The following is a 17,538-nucleotide window of genomic DNA, read 5'->3' as shown; positions in this document are numbered from 1 at the left end:
CTGGGCTGGGCTGGGCTGACTGCTTGGTGGGTTTCACCAGACATCCCTCGTTCCTGGGGCCTGTTCCCATCCACTGCCACAGTGCCTGTAGCAGAAATGACCACACTAGAGCTGTTTCTCAGCATGGTAACACGTTGCAATTATCTTAAAGACCCTCTCTGTCTGCATCCCTCACCCACACACCCCTGCACAGCCCTTCAGCACCCCACGCACAGCGCCCCCCCCGGCTCTCCATCCTCCCACCGGAGCCTTCCGTCACATCTTGTCCCCCACTCCTCAGCAACCAGCCTTAGTACTTCATCAGCTGTCACTGAAATACAGTGGCTATGCTGGTGTGAAATAAAATCCATATTCATTCCTTTTTCTTACTTCCTTAAGCATGTAGCTTTTCAATGAAAAGTAAAACTAGTTCCACACATCCTCTGCCTGTTGACCCTTGCTCCAGTCTTCACCTGAAGAAATATTCAGTGGTTCTGGTCATTTGCAAATGCTTTTATAACATTTCCAGTCCTGTTTTGACAGCCCCCAAAACAATCATTGAAGATTGTGGAGGACACAACTCAGGGACTTTTGAGGCAATAGTTCAGTTGCTGGGATTGTCCATTGCTGACACGCTGTTTGGTAACGGAGCGATGGGGTGTCAGGTATAACAGTGACACTCCCGCTCACCGACAAAAACACATTTGGAATCAACTAGCATGATTTTAAGAAAGATTCATAAAGCTGCTTCATAGGTCGATGTGGTTTTGACTAAAATTCTCAAGAAAATCGAAATATTTGGTTAGATTTGCATAGTAATATAAACAGAAGGAAATTTCTTCACACTTGTTAGGTGACCAATGTGTTGATTTTGGAGAAACAGAACCGTCAGAATGTCACACACTTTCAAATGATTAACTCTATAGGTGAGTGACACTGTCCCAGTACAGTAATGATTGTATTTTAAAATATCTTAAAGTTGAACATCTATTCTATTAAAAATAAGATGACATAATCTTATCACTTCAGCAAAATAAAGTTCACATGAAGGTTACCATGAGCTAATATTACTATACTTAAATATTCTGGGATGATTACAAGTGTTTTTTTTCCTTCTCATGATACAGCACTTACAAATGCCATTTATAAAAAGAAGCTGGCTCCTACTTACCCTGTGTCATGCAGTGGAATCATCAGGCAATGTTTAAAACTGACATCGAGATTTCTGTTTATACTGCATAATTATCCAATGAAACTCATTGCTACAGGATCTCACAGAGGCTACAAGCTGAGCAGGAGTCCAAAATCCCTTGTGAAGCTTATGTGAACTGTGAGTCTGAGAACATCTTCTGTGAATTTTGAGTCAGATGCTGTCTTCCACGTGTGTCTTTGGTTGAAAACACCAACTGGGGAAGTAGCAGTGAAGCCACAAAGTCCTGAGAGTGGGGAAATGGGAAGGGAGTGAAGGAAAAGCAGCTGTTTGGGCCATGGGGGAGTGGAGCTGGGAATGGCAGCCTTGGGAAAAGGCAGGGAACCACTGTCCTAATTGAGGAAAATTATGGAGAAAGCTCTTTTTACATCCAGTTATTATTCCTTTTCTGGATTTCTTGATCAGAAGTGTTTGGTGATGGTCACCCTCGGACATGGGATGCCAGACCATTCATCTAGGAACAGCAGCTGTTGTGTTCATATATATTGCCCAGTAGAAATGCCCATACTTGTTAGTGCTGCTTGGTGAAAGCAGAAAGGTTGGACAGTGCAGAATATGAGAAAGGCTTCAGAAATGCAGTGTGCTGGGAAAGGTACACAGCCACTTCTTGAAGAATTTTGTAAATAAACATTATGTAATGTATTACGATGATTTAAACTGTATTTCTGATAGATTGTTGTACTTACTCATCGCAGCTTGAAAGCAAATTTAATAGAATAAATGGGTGGGACAGTGGAAAATTACTTCAACAAACTGTGGTTCCTATCTTTTAAGTTTAGTGAATAGAACTTTCAGCAGAAGCAGGAATGCCATTGAAATTCATTAGGTGTGGCATTTCCCTGTTTAGCTGAAATAAGGAGAATTGTATTGAATTTCCTTCCCCGAAATTGTTCCAGAAAGAAAATGTGATCTGTCAGATAACTAATAAATGGGTTTCTGTGCTCACAGTCTTAACATTCGGTAACTTGAGCATCTTGGAAACTTAATTGCTGTGATGTTTTCTCTTGAAAGCATTAGTCTACAACTTGAGAGTGACGTGGCTATATGAAAAAGTTTAAGCAAGCATTAATTTTTCTGAAAATTAGGTCTCTTCCAAGTCAATGTCCTGCGATCCTAAGTGACCCATCAGGAGGGATGTCCATCAGGGACGGGCACCAGTGGGCTGGAGGGGCAGAGCTTCAGGGGCAGGAGCAGGTCTGAGCTGCCAGCACAGGAGGGATGCTGAGCAGATTCCTGTACACCCAGTGAGTAGTTGGAGTGATTGTTGTGTTGCTTGCACCTGATGTGTGTCCTCTGGTGCAAACTGACATTTTCTTTGCAGCAGGTTGGCAGTTGTGTTAGTTTTGGTGGATCCACTGGAATCCTAGTTCCCAGTGCTCGCAAAACTTCAGGCAACTCCAGGCAGCAGTGAGCTTCCCCTTGAGCTGGCATGTCCCAGCTCTTCTTGAGACCTCAGAATAAGTTGTTTCAGGAAGCTGCTTCAGGCTTTTAAGAGCCCTGCATGTTGTAGGTTGGGATAAGGAGGATGATGGAGGAAAGTACAGCTGAAGCTGGTGTTGCTGTTGAAAACAACCCACTGTCAAACCACAGTCTGGGCAATACCCTAATCCTCAAGGTGACGATGCCTGATGGGCTGCTAGCTCTCAGGGAGGGATGTCACTTTTTAGCCCTCTCTGTTAATACTTGCTGCCAAGCTCAGTGACACACAGTGAGAGACCACATGCCAGCAACAGGCCATTTCTCTACTCAGTGCTTTATTTCCAAAGTTTTGGTTTTCCATCACTTAATTGTTTTCCTACTTACCGAATTTGCATGTAGCTTAAGGTTAAATATCAAACATAGCTGGGCATATTTGTTCCTTTGATAACCACTATCAGCTCATAGCTAACACTAGGACTGTCCTGCAATGGTGTGCTATAAACAGCGCATTTCTATACATAACTCAGCAGAACGGTTTAGAAGCCTTTGCCTGAAGTCAGAGATATATCCGATGGGTTCAGGGACTTTGACAGAAATTTTATTTCACCAGCTACTGCAACTGGATGCCTTATAAACAGGGAAATAATAAATAATAAAATTCAAGCTAAAGGTTGTGAATTTGAAATAATTTCATAGCTGTGAATTACTGGTAAGTTCAGCTGCAAAGCCTCCCTTAGGCCTGATCTAGGAGACAAAGCTGCCATTCCTGTCAGGTGCCAGAAGGGATTTTAAGGTGCTGGACTCAGCTCTACGGTCTTCCAGAACTGTAAGTCCTGCAAGGATCAAGAGTTATGTAGGGTGAGATTTATAATAATCAGATTCTACACTCTGATACCAAACCAAACAGACAAAGAAGACCAAAAGGAACAAATGGAAATGTCTGCCTTTCAAACTTGATTGCACTGGAGAACAGAAAAGCTGTGCTGCCTTCATGTCCATACAGGTATGGTTGTGGAGTTGTGTGGCTGTTCAGAATGGTGAAATAAGATTTTGACATTAAAAACCTGTCTTGAAAACAAAATTAAACCACTAAAATCCACACTAAATATGATTAATGATGGCAATAAAATGTTTGCAGTGAAAATTCCTTCTATTCTCTTAATGGAATTTATAACTCAATGAATTATCTGACCATAAAAATCTCATATGAAAGTAAGGATACTGACTGTTTGGAAGTGGATTTGCATTTGTCAGGCTCTAATTTTTCACTGAATCTTATGACTTAATCAGGATACTTGAGGAGTCAGTTGCAAGGAAAGTGTGCTCCGGTTTACTGAGCTCAGGTTTCTTGCTCTGACTGTGCTTCCAAGAACCTCAGCAGGTAAAATTAGCACGCAAACATGATCACTGAGAAATTATATTCTCTGGAGCTTTGTTGTAAACAGCTAAAACCTGAAGGCAGAATTTTTGTACATGGCCGAAACGAAGAGTGGCTTTAGTAGCGTATGCAAAGAATGGGCGAAAATGATCAGCTCAGAATGTCGTCTGAGGAGGAAGACCAGCCAGAGACCCTCACCGGCTCCCCGTGGTCTTGGGTAAGAGCTTGTGCCCTGAGGTTGTGTAAATATAATTTTAAAGCTCTAGAACGAAAGTAACAAACTGTGCTGTGTGAACCCAGATAGAACTGAGGATCATCAGCTTTTTTACTCTGCTGTTGAGGTTTCTGTTTTGTTAATGGTTACGTTGTCTACTCTATTTCTACCTATGGACATTTAAAGAAAAACTGAATGGGGAAAACCTTCCTTTGCTCCTGTTGTGTCTGTCAGATGCTATGAGAAAACCTGGCTGATTCCGTGCTGTTTGCTCTGCTGTCCCAGAGGCTGTGTAAAGCAGCACTGCTGAAAGGTACCTTTTGGGTAAAATGGAGGGAAAATTATGTAAACAATAGTGTAAATGTTTGCTCTGAAGCCAGTGAGACTCCTATTATAAATAGAGGAATGTTTGCTTTAATTTTTTTAGCAAGATAGAAGCTGCCTTAATGAGACAGTCTGCACTGATGGTCCTCAAACAGTGGTTGCATTGTCCTGTGTTTTAAGATCTGGGCTTGATACCCAGTGCTGCTAGAAATGACAGGGGTCTGTACAGTTTTCTGATGGAAAGACAGAGGATGCATTCACTCTGAAAGGGCTTCAGGTGGAAATAGGAACAGCTCTACTGAATGGTCTGGGAATTCTCTAAGTTTCAGGAAAAGACAGGGAGGTACAACCAAGCCTTTAAATTACTTTTAAAAAATCAATAAAGTTGTTTAAAAATCAATTATATATCTTGAAATTAGTATTTATGGCTTTATTTCATTTCCATATATTTTTATAAACATACACATCTATGATTTTTCTGGAAATGGCGATGTTTGAAATGGTTTCTAAGTATTTGTGGTCAGGCATGAATGTGTGCATAGCACATGGAACCAACGTTTTCTGCAGGTACCCAAGGAGTTATCAGAGACAATGGCTTCTTGGAGGCAGAATAAATAGATTCAGCTGATGATAGAACTGTGGATTTAAAATAGTCTCATCTTTAGAGGAAGATGCAGAGAGGATGAAAAGGAATATGAGTTGTTATCACCATCAGGACACAGGATTTTTGTGCTGGTGAATGCCCATTTTTGACATGTAGAAAGACAATTTAAAGATATTGATTTCTTACTTAAAAATGAGTGGAAATGTTCTGTTTCCACTGAAAATCCTGTTCAGATTAAGCAGACTGGAGGCTGGGTGTGGACAGATTGGTACTGAATGGTTAGCAGATGGCTGGAGCTCTAAGGAATGTCTAAATTACATTCAGTATAAACCAAGCTCTGACTATAAATGAAGGCAGAGATGATGATGATGATGATGATGATTATTATTATTTTTACTTCTGATGTCAGTGGATTTCTGGTTATCAGTTTTATTAAATATTGAGATTTCCTGCACACCGTTTTGACTATTGCATTTCTATGATGTGTACTTTACATTAAGTTTCCTCCTGGGAATTTCCTTAACATATAAGTCTCTTAAACTGCCAACGGAAATAACGGATCCCACTGCTCTGTGGGACAATCTATTCTGCAACAAATGTGTAAGTTTCCTTACAAGTTAAATAAACACTGTTATTTAGAATGTACAGCATATTGGATTTCTGATAGAAATAGATGTGGTAAAGATCATTTGAAACAGTTGCTTTTGGCCTTTAGGTGTTGCTGACTCTGTGATTCTGCTAAGGGCTTCAGAAAAGAAGGACCACTTGCCTCCATAGATTTACAGAAGTGTTTCTGCATATCAGTACATTGTAGAGTACAGAGAAAACTGTGGTCCTTGGAGAGGATGACAGAATACATACATTTGAGAATACTAAATGCTCATAAGAGAGAGCTCTTTGATAAAAAGATTTCCTAGGTATGCAAAGATAAACATACGAACCCCAGGCTTCGAAATGTACAGTGTGATTAAAAAATTACATGCTTCCAGAAGCAAAAGCTTGGTTTTGTGAGCATCTATACCTCAAAACGCTTCCTCTGATTTACCATGACGTTGCAAGAAGACCACACAAATATTACTTCATACATTTTATTTCTCTAAGGAAATGAAGGAGATTGTACGCTTCTGTCCTTTTCAGAGGAGTAATAATGAAAAATTATGAAACAAATTCCAGACAAATAAATTATGCACCACTGAGAGAGGCTGATATGGTGGGGATGGTGGTACTAGAATTTAAACAAAAGCACCCTTAGACTTGGAACAGAAACCTACTTAGGAAGGCAGCTTTATGGTAATGACAAAACAGATTAAGCAGCAAGAAAAAGTTACCTTAAAAACCTGTTCAGTTTCTTCTCCACCAGTAACAGCATGTGAAGTTTGAACAGAAAATGATGACTAACCTGTGTTGTTGGAAATGGGAATGTCAGGAGGAGAGGATTCTGCCACGGCTGGGGAGTTGAGAAGTTCATGATGTACAGAAAGAGGGGGTAGAAGACAACACATGCACCTCAAGGGATTGGTCTGGCTGTGATAGAGAAGCAGTGTGTCACTGGCATTTTGACACGGCTGGCTCTTCCACACTCCCCTCTTCCCATTGGTGACAAACCCTCAGTGATGGACTCTACCAACCTGCAGACAGTGACAGTGTCTGCAAGCGTCAACAAGCTGGGCCATGTGTGACTGGTGAGGAACTTGTCCCAGCCTCACCATTAGTGTAGGGCTGGCACTGGGACTGGCAACCACATTTGAGCATGTGGGGCATGTGGTGGCAGCTGGGCTTGTGTCACCTGCTGTTGTTGGCAGCTGGGCACAAGTGTGATGAGCAGGGACGAGGCTGATGGTGGGGACATGGAGGAAGGCCCTTTATTCTAGTGATTACTTTGTCTGGATTCCAGCTTTTTCATTGCCTCACCAATTCAGTCAGGGTTTTTTATTTTTTTCTTCTTTTTAAGAATGTGCTGGAAATCCCCGTGCTCTGGGTCAGGCAGATGCCTCACCAGTGAATGATGGTGTGAGGCTGCTCTGGGGGACACGTCCATGTCAGGCTGTACGGCTGCTGCTTTGCAGGGACAGCCACCGGCTGGGGTGGAGGAGTCCCAGGCTGGCTGTGGAGCTTCTCTTCCAACCAAATATTGCCCAAAAAGGACACTACTGAGTCATGTGTGAAGAACGTTTCTGCTCCTCCAGCCTGGGGCAAAGAGCAGTCGTATTCATCGAATCATAGAGCAGTTTGGGTTGGCAAGGATCTTCAAAGCTCATCTAGTCCAACCCGCCTGCAATGAGCAGGGACATCTTCAACTAGATCAGGTTGCTCAGAGCCCTGTCCAGTCTGGCCTTGAATGTCTGCAGGGATGGGGCATCTACCACCTCTCTGGGCAACCTGGGCCAGTGTTTCACCATCCTCATTGCAAAAATGTTTCAGCAGGGTGATGGAGCTATCTCAGACGGAGAGCTGGTAACTTGCCTGACTTGCCCCCAGCCATCCCTGGACTCTGTCCCCCCACCCCTCCATCTGTGTCTCCCCAGCAGCCCCAGTGGGCCATGGGGGCATTTTCTGAGTTGCAGAAACAAGGAGATCTGTGCAAATTCCTGGATCAAATACAACCTTCCCATATGGCCTGAGGCAAAATTCAGGTTTTATTTTCCAGCGTTTCCGCTGACTGTAGGTAGCTCTGCTCTGAGATACTGGCTCAGGACCTTCACATTCAGAGGAATTTCTACAAATCTCACCTGAACTGCGAAAGCCGATCATCTGTGAAAATCCCTCCTGAGCCGCTTATACTGGGTACCCAAAGTATATAGGCACACTTGAAAACTATAACCTTAATTTCCCTCCTCCCTCCAAATTTTTTAGGCTAATTTAACCTGGAGCTTATATTGCGTTCTCCTCTGGGAGAAGCCTTCTAGGAATGTGGCGCCTTGCTGCAATTAAATTGCCATCTGCTGCCAGTGCTGCAGCTGCCATTGATGCTGCCATGGGAGGAAGACTTGTTGGCTTCTCAAAGGCAAGTTTCTTGTCAGTCTCTGCCCAGTCCCAGACCAAACCACTGGCTCATTGATAAAACACTGTTATTTCTCCAGGGCTGCAGGTACTCCTGGATTTACCAAATTCCAGAGGGGCTAACAATTTAATTATCACCAGTTTTTTAGAAAGCTAAAAACATTTGTGTGTCTCTCACTGTGAAACTTTTACTGCACAAAAACCATCTGGAGATCAGAGCCACTCACCTGGTGGCTGTGGTCACCTTGAGTCTCCTGCACTTTACAATAAGGATGCCCCAGCTACCCTGACAGTGGGACTGTTCTTAGCTGTCCCCGCAGATGGGAATGGCCCGGGCTCTGGGACTGCCCCATCCCATGGACCTTCCCTGGTGAGGGATCTCTCATATGGGACCTGATTCCCTGCCGGCTTTCTGCCCCGCGGCTGGACTGCAGCACTTCAGGCACAAGATTTCAACTACCCCCTGTGCACAAGGTCCACGGTGTGGGCTCTTGTTCTGTTCTATTTTGTTGGGCCTTTTTGCACTGACCTGCTGAGCAAACCTCAGAGTTTTCAGAGGCAGGAGCTTCTTATCCCCAGCAGGCCAGCAGCTGCAGCTGGGGAGCAGGTATGACCTAGTCACAGCCCCTTGCTCCCATTCCACAGGGCTGACACTTCAGCGACAGGAGGATGGATTTTGGCATGGGTAAATAAGGCTCAGAGGTTTTCACCACAGATCTGCTTTCCTTCACCTTCATCAAGCATGTGTGCTGCCTTCCCACCTGATGAAAAACAAACAGTAAATCGAACCCAGACCATTCCCTGTGGTTCACCCTGCAGCTCGCTCAGCACCTCTCAGGGGAGATGACCGGAGACTCAGTCCTTCTGCATTTTATTTAGAGCAGATTGCTGGAGGTCAGCGATCCTTCTGTATCTGCAGATCACGTCTCAGGGAACCTGCCCTGTCTTAATATAGATCTGAAAGTTCAGCTTGGTCCTTGGGGACCTGAGGCTGCTGTGAGGGTATAAAGTGGTACAAAACAGTATCAAGGCTGTCAGCTGCTTCGCCCCCCAGTTCCTGCCGCCTACACTGCCTTTGTATGATAACCTTGCTCTGCATGACGAGTAATGCTTTAATAACACTGATTTATCTTATGCTGCCGTAAATGCAGAGTGTTAACCTCTCTGTTTCCGGCTCTCCTAGTCCTTGTGGTGGTCTGTGACAGGTGAACCTCACCTGGTGCAGGAGTTTGCACCATGTCAAGGCCACAGGCTGAGGGCTGGTCAGCCCAGGGGTGAGCTTTTCTCCGAGCAGCTGAGAAAAACCCACACTGAGATCCAGGCTGCAAGTTCAAAACACTCCTAAAAGTGGAGCACACAAGAAAAACCCAGTCCAAACAGGCACAAAACACAAACTCATCTCCAAGAACTAGGGCTGCCTTAAAATCTGAGATATTTTGAAGCATGGATACATATTTATTTCCTGCTACCCACTTTCAGACGTTTGTATTTAAAGATTTATCAAGCTCTTACCAGTCATGGTGAAGGTTAAAACTTTTTTCCATTTAAAGTCCCCTGTGTCAGGGAGATAAGAAAAAGCTTCCTGAAAAGCAGCAGACATCTGGCGCTTATGCTGCAGGCTCCCAAAGAGCTTCTGCTCCAAATCGAGGAGCAGATAAGTCTGGGCTGTCATCATCTGAGCATTTCCCGCCACCGTCACCCAGGGAACCACGAGGCCGTGGGTGTCATAACAAGGACCAGTGTGTTGGCACCCCAGAATGTGAATCCTCTAGTTTTAATGAGCGCATGGTGAGATCATTGGAGAAGAGCATTCATGGCAAAATGGTTCAGGAAATGCAGAACTGTCCTCTACTTTGATCATAATTATATATATGTGGGGGTGGGTAAGGAAATGGGAGCAAATGTTCTTGTGGATCTCGCTGTTTTTACAGAGCTAGAAGTAATTAAGAAATTGCAAACATAGCTGCATATGTTGAGGGCTGGAAATAAGCATGGAAGTGAGTGTGGGAGCAGAAAGCAAAGCTGTGCTTGCTTGTGGAATAAAGGACCAGCAAAAAGGGCACGTTTCACCTCAAAGCCCTGTGTATGCCCATCCTGACAGGGCACACTGCCTTACAGCTCAAGCCCTACCCATGCCCAGTTTAAATGCGCTGTGGTTTAGAACCGAGGTACATCCCACCTGGGACTGCAGTTCATGAAATGAGGAAGGAAAGTGACCCAAGGCAATCCTCAGAATTAATTTTCTCTCTTGGTACCAGTATCTATCCTCACAGGAAAACTAGCCACTGATTTTTATGAGAAGTTACCAGTACAATGTCATATATATGAATGCAGAGAGAAAAAGAAGCTTCTGAAAATGTTTCTCCTTTAACCTACGACCTGTATTGTTTCAGCTGAAGCTGGTACCTTCTGCTGCACCTTCACTGCCATTCTCGAGCTCTCTGGACACCTGTACCACTGCCCATTGTTGCTGTATTGGAATAATTTTCCTGCAAAGCTGACAGCAAAGTGTCCTATCAGCTTCGCAGAGACTTTGCATTGGGTCCTATAGGGGCCTGACACTCCCCTCGTGGGCAGGGATTTTGTGTGCTTGTGAGTTTTGTTTAGGGTTTAGGAACCGAAGTGAAAAAAGAGAAGTAAGTAAAAAATGTTAAAAATATGTATTTTTAGGAAGGCTCCAGGGACATGAGGTTTCAGTGTCCTGGGAAATTCTGCAGCACTGCCATGGTGCTCATAGGCAGGAGTCGAAAGTCTGTTTATCCCTCAGTATTACCACTCAGAAGTTATAGCTCTTTAAATCTTCAACAAGTGGCAAGCTGTGATTTTTATCTTTACAGTCTCCCAGGAAATTCATCATCAAAACCACAGACCACAGGACAAAAGAGCAATCATTGCCTCAAACGCACCAGGCACTCTATTATAGGCACTGGCACTAGGCAACAGAGACGTGCTCATTCACAACAAATTCTCTATCCTTCCTTCTGAAAGGCCAAGAAAAAAAATACTTGATGGAGGGATTTATGTAGTTTCTATATTCTCTTGCCTTCTCTTCCATTTTTCCCTTCTGTCTGCTGAATTTTGCAAGATCCTCAGTCTGATCTTGAAGTAATGCTGGTTTTGTGGCATTGCTGCTGAAATGCACTGTTATAATGGATGAGCAAATTGTCCTTTGCCCAGCAGAGATGGGGAATATGAAAGATGAAGGAATTGCATGGCCAGTTCCAAGCAAAAGAGGCCAGGAAGCAGCCCCATTTCATGAGAGCCTGAGCAAAAAGAAAGAGGCTGAACATGGAGGCTAGTCTAGAAAACTTTTTTTATTTAGATACACTTTGCCTCTGAAGTCAGTTGTATCAATCATCTAAGGATGACCCCGTCAGAGAAGTAATATTTTGCAGGATTAATCTAGAAATTATGCCAGTACACAAAATATTGCTACTTTTCTTTGTTCCTTCTTCTTCAGTGGCAAAAGGCTGAAACTTGGAGCCTTTGAGCTAGTGGTAGATATCTGGTCCATGATCAGGTGAATTGTTTTAACATTTTTTTTCTTTTAAGTACACAGCCAACCAAAAAGACAAAAAAAAAAAGTTATTTTTCATTCTAAACCAGTCCTATAGTTGTTGTTTCAATCCATTGATTTATTAGCTCCGGGAGACCTCATAGTAGCCTTCCAGTATCTAAAGGGAATCTAGAACACTAGGGAGGGACTTTTTACAAGGGCATGTAGTGATAGGACAAGGCACCATGGCTTTAAACTGAAAGGGGGGAAATTTAGATTAGCTATAAGGAGGAAATTCTTCACCATGAGGGTGGTGAGGCACTGGAACCGGCTGCCCAGAAAAGCTGTGGATGCCCCATCCCTGGAGACATTCAAGGCCAGACTGGACGGGGCTCTGAGCAACCTGATCTGGGTGAAGATGTCCCTGCCCATGGCAGGCGGGTTGGGCTAGATGAACTCTAAGGTTCCTTCCAACCCAAACTATTCTATGATTCTGTGATTTTATGATTAATGTTATTGCCTTTCAGGACAAAATAGCCACATTGCAAATTCTGCAATTTGGTAGAAATTTAGTGGGAATAGCTGTTTCATGAAGATAATTTGCTATAATTCCCTGAAGCCCTTCTGGGTTACAAAATATCCTAAAATGAAATAAATGTTTTCCAATGAATTTTCATTGTGAACTCCAGTTTTGCTCCCTTCCGCTTTTGCAGAACTTGCATTGCTATCAAAAGGCCTCTAAAGTAGAGGATTTCTAAATCAAAAGTGACCTCCAGTGGTCACACACATTATTTATGGCTGGTATCCATTATTTATCTTCCTTGTGTTAAAAATGAGGCAATATGATAATTAACAGCCTGCAGCAAGCATGGTCAATTAAATTGGATGTATACTTAAAAAAAAAAAGTCCATTAATCAGGATGTATTCTTACATACAGATATTTTGTATACCTACTAATGAGGATGAAGGTATTTAATTTATTTACCTTTGCATTTGTGTTTTATGTCTCAGGGGTGTTTTTTTCTGCATTATGCTGGGGTTATCTTTGCTCACCTTCTGCACGTAGTACAGCTTTGATGCTAACGTCCTCCATATGGCCATCTGCTACAGGACAGAGGTGACCTTTTAAAAAGCAAATAATATATCATCTAGCATCTCAAGGTTAATTTTTATTTAACAAGCAATTAGGAGTTCTGCATAGCTTTGCTAATAAAATCATTCATTTTCCTTTGAAATCTGGAAATCATGATGGATTGCCCTGTCTTTTCCTAAGTATTTTAGAATCCCATGGACTAATAATTCTTAGATGCTTGAAGACAGAGAAACATGAGGCACAGGTATAAGTCCAGGCTTTATTGGATCTCCATCCCACTAAGTATCTCTGAGAAATCTCTTGAGTTCAGGGATCTCCTTTCACCATAAACATCTGAGCACCACCAGTCTGAAAGCTTTGCTTAGAGGTTCTTATGAGTCCAAGGCATCTGCAGGGGGCTTTCCTGCAGAGGGACACTTAGAAAATTCAATGCAAATGTACTCTTTAATAAATAAATAAATTGCAAGAAATACTTATATGAAAACTCTCTTGAAAAACAACAGTTTCCTTAATTTGTATTTGCCTAATTTAAAACAGATTGAACTTGAAGGAGAGTTTTCCCACAGGTATTTAAATGTCCTTTGTCTTTATATCCCTAGCTAAATTGAATTCACTGGCCAAGTCCCGGCATTTTTTGGAAGGTCAGTGGAAATGCAACAGTCATTACAAATGAGCTAATTTAAAGTAATACAGACACGACCTTTGGTAAAAATGTTTGTGTACTCATAAATCCCTTGCCCTGGAAATTTTATGTCGTGTGCAAGAGAAACCAAAACTTGACTGTAAATCAAGTAAAACTTGGCTCTCAGCTAAGACTGGGAAATGAACTATAGCTCTTGGCCTAATCAGTGCAGTGCTGGCCTGACACAGGATGATGAAGCTATTTTCCCTTGTTCTGCTGGGTGAATTTCAATAACCCACTGCAACTCTCTCAGTTTCTCCACCTGTTAAAAGAGAATTATGCTAATAACATCTTTTGTAATATAATTTGAGATTCATGAAGGCTGTGTTGTATATAAAAGGGGGGTAATGCATTTAATAAGCAGATTGTAAACACAATAATTCTTTCCTCCCCCTTCTATGTAAAAAGCAACATGAAGCGAAGGAAGCTAAAATGACGGAAGAAGGAAGTTTGCTTTATTTTTCATCTGTCCCTTCTGCTCCTCTCCAGCTGCTGCATTAGACTTGTAAAGCAGGAGCCCATGAAGATGCCCACAGAACATTTCTGCAGCAAAACATTTGGATATAAACTGTGCTTGTGTTTATTCAACATTAATATTCTTTCTCTTTCTCCCTTACTCCCCTCTAGGATGGTAGATTGTGCATAGTCAGGCCATAATGGCACAGCTGAGAACAAGTAGTTTCCTGTAACTCTTATTTATGTGACTAGTTCACTGATCTTGAAATTCTTCATCCTCTTGTAAGTGCTGCACAAATCTCAGTAGATTAGGAAACAGTGCAGAAAAGAAAGCCATGTCAGGACCTGTGGAACACAAAGAAGTTGGATGGTAGAAGGGAATGGCATTTTATCTTGGCATAACTCTGCGACAGACAAAAAGGTTGTTTATTAATAGGGGTTTGGCAGACATACTACACCAGCACTTAATGACTGCAAGAAGACCGAAGCAGGTGTCTACTTTCCTGCTGGCAGCATGTGCCTCAGGGGTGACAGGGCAGTGTAGCAGGAGATGCAATGGTCAAGTTTCCCAACTGTTTTCTCAGCAGTTTTGGGCAGCTGGATAGGAGAGGGAGGTTTCTGTGATGATTGAAGCACTATGAAAGTGTTCTGGACTAAGTATTAACTCAGTGCTTAGTACAAGACCCAGATATTTAGCTTTTGCTTGGGCTGGGAACTTTACCTGGAGCCTGTAAGTAGGAAAAGACTGTTAGTGGAGATAGAGCCAGGTTTGAGAGAAACACTGGGCAGAGATGGGGGGTGAAAGGTGAGAGTGAATCGGAGTCAGGGGTTGAGGGATGACAGATCCATGGGGATGGGGGCACTGGCTGGTGGGGAAAAGGTTTCCCTCACACAGAGCACCCAGGTAAGGTGTGTACAAGAGCTGGGCTGCATCCAGCCCAGCAATGCTCTCCCTTAGCTTCTGGCAGGAGCCGGAGTGAGCCTCCAGCCGCCACTCTGGAGGGCTGCAAATACCAGAGGCATGAGCCTGTAGCCCTTCCACATGTGGCATCTGGGGAAGGAGGAGCCTCAATCCCAGCCACGCCTGGGATTCCCACGGGTTCCCTGGAGCTCCCCACTCCTGCTTTCCCATGGATTCATTTAATCTCCACCTACATCAGAGGGAGTGAAGTAGGATGCTGCAGGGTTTGTTACCATATTTGTGTTCAGTGGAAGGAGAAGGATGTCCCAAAAGAAGGGCTTGTTTTCTCAACTGAAGGCATCACTCCCATTGGAATAAATCAGCCCTGGAATAAATTAGGATGAGGGGAAGTGGCCACAGGTTGCACCAGGGGAGGTTTATATTGGATATTAGGAAAACATTCTTCACCGTAAATGTTGTTAGGCTTTGGAATAGGCTTCCCAGGGAACTGGTGGAGTCACCATTCCTGGAGGTGTTTAAAAGGCATTTAGATGAAGTTCTCAGGGACATGGTTTAGTGCTAGAGTTAGGTAATGGTTGGACTCAACGATCCTGAGTGTCTCTTCCAACCAAAATGATTCTGTGAAATAACTTCTACCTCTCCACTGCCTACAGAGGGAACTGTAAGCTTGCTTAAGCTCAGGCTAAGGTTAGGGAAGATACTGCTACTCACTAGAGATCTGCATGACATTTCCACATGTGAGAGGCAGTTCCTCACTTTAGCTGACTTCTGGCAATACACAGCTATTGAAAAATGGTGGCCTTATTTGCTTGGTAATGCTGGTGGTTTATTTTTTGCTTGTAAAAGGCCTTTAAAAATCCCCAGACAAGCATCCCTGAAACCAGAACATCCGGAGTGATGAAGCAGAAATACATCCTGACTGCTCGCCAGCCTCGCGGCAGCCGGGCAGCACATTCCTCAATCTGCTTATGCACATCAAGCAAACTTTTCAGCTCATCCTACGCTGCCTGCACTAAAGATGCCTTGCTTCTTATTATATTAATAAAACTGGTGACAAGCAGCAGCCAGTAAATGACTGACCAGACTTTTAATTGTTAATATTTGGAAATCCTTCACTTTCTTAAATAAGGGAGGATTGCACAAAAGACAGATCCTGGCACAACATTTTTGTTTCGTCCCTGTAAAGTGTGTGGCAAAGTTGGCCACAATTTATGCTTCTAAGCATTGCTAAAAGCCAGTAAACAGCAGTATGAAGTGAGTCTTAGTGCATGTTCTTTTCCTTTGTAAACCCTGGCACAATTTAATACTGATAAAAACGAAGCTCTTTTGACAGCTACTGATTTTCGGGATGCATATGCACTTGTTTTCAGTTTTCCACTGCCCACCTTTGCTGAAGGAAAGCTGGCTTTGTGTTGTGGAGCTGCAGCCACTGTTGGAAGCAGTATGCTTTTGGCAAAGTACAAAAGCAGATCCATTCTGTGGGGGAAAAGGGTGAAAAATGTAAAGGAAAAAGAAAAGCTGGCAGTTACAGAAATGGTCTTCCCCAAACAAGCCAGAGGTCCATTGACAGAAAACAAACTACTTTTGAGTGCTCTGTGTCATGTGCCATGGGCTTAAACTCTTCCAGGGGAAATTTAGGCTTGATATTAGAAAGAACTTCTTTACAGAGAGAGTGGTCAGGCATTGGAATGGCTGCCCAGGGAGGTAGTGGACTCACCGTCCCTGGAGGTTTTTAAACTGAGATTGGACATGGCACTTAGTGCCATGATCTAGTAAATGGACTGATGTTGGACCAAGGGTTGGACTCGATGATCTCTGAGGTCTTTTCCAACCCAGTCGATTCTGTGATTCTGTCAGCTTAAGGTAGGTCAGATGAATCATGCTCTAGCAATGCTACACTTCCTGTCGATTAGGAAGGGAATCTAAATGTAACTATCTTCTTTATGGTAAGAGGGACAGCTTCAGGATCTGATGCCACTAGAGAAAGGTGACCTTGGAGTCAGGGGGACTATTTTCTCTCCTTAAATCCAGATAGGTGCATCTGGGCTGAATATAGGAGGGTTCTTATGTTAAACATCTTTGCACTCTATACCATGTGGACTCCAAATCTAATGTTATCTCACTAAAACTAGTACAAACCAACCCAGAGGCAGGAAATCTTTCTACTCAAGTGATGACACATAATGAAGACTGTGATATGGGTGAGAAAGGCTCTGAAAAGGTAGAGTCCTGTGTTGCCACCTCAAGCAAAACAAGAACAGCTGGACCTTTGTGCTTGCTCTCTGCAGGGCTCCCTTCACATAGGAATAATTACATTATGGGCACTGCATAATGGAAAGAAAATGAGTAAATATACTGGAGCCTGATACAGTGAATATATCATCTCTTGTTGTCACTAGTTCACTTTTTGGTGACTTACTAATATATGAATTTAATTTAAAAATTTTCTGGGGAAAACCAGCCCTGTGTAGGTAACAAAAATACCAGTCAGGATCCTCCACCGACAGAGGTGGATTTCTGATGTTCTTGGTCAAGTCACTGGACTCTGGGAGAGGTTTGTGGCACAGATCTTGGGACCCGACTCTCCATAATGTTCTTAAGCTACAAATTCAGAAAACAGAGAGCCCCAAGGCATTGCCACAGGCAGCTGGTTGTTGCTGTATCAACCTAGTGCTGCTTCACCCCCAGTCTAGCAGGAGTGGCATCTTCAGGAGCATAAAATAAGACACCTGTAGTTGATGTTAGGTCCTGTTGCTCCAC

The 17,538-nt window shown here is 43.2% G+C and overlaps 1 protein-coding gene across 4 annotated transcripts in view; it reads left to right on the top strand.

Annotated features, from left to right (window-relative positions):
- The first annotated feature begins 3,965 nt into the window (after nt 1-3,965).
- The window catches only part of LPIN1 (lipin 1), an 82,083-nt gene continuing 68,510 nt past the window's right edge, over nt 3,966-17,538 (top strand). For 3 of the 4 annotated variants that reach the window (XR_010471111.1, XM_005506845.3, XM_065055905.1), the window contains exon 1: nt 3,966-4,203. Coding sequence is in view for 3 of the 4 variants with exons in the window: in XM_005506845.3 (XP_005506902.3) it covers nt 4,114-4,203 (90 nt within the window). In the remaining variant the exon portion in view is untranslated. The remainder of the gene's footprint in view (nt 4,204-17,538) is intronic. The other variant, XM_013368451.3, reaches the window with a different exon arrangement.

The sequence above is a fragment of the Columba livia genome, chromosome 3 (genome assembly GCF_036013475.1).
Source record: "Columba livia isolate bColLiv1 breed racing homer chromosome 3, bColLiv1.pat.W.v2, whole genome shotgun sequence".
NCBI lineage: Eukaryota > Metazoa > Chordata > Aves > Columbiformes > Columbidae > Columba > Columba livia.
This window is presented reverse-complemented; position numbering and strand designations above follow the sequence as displayed.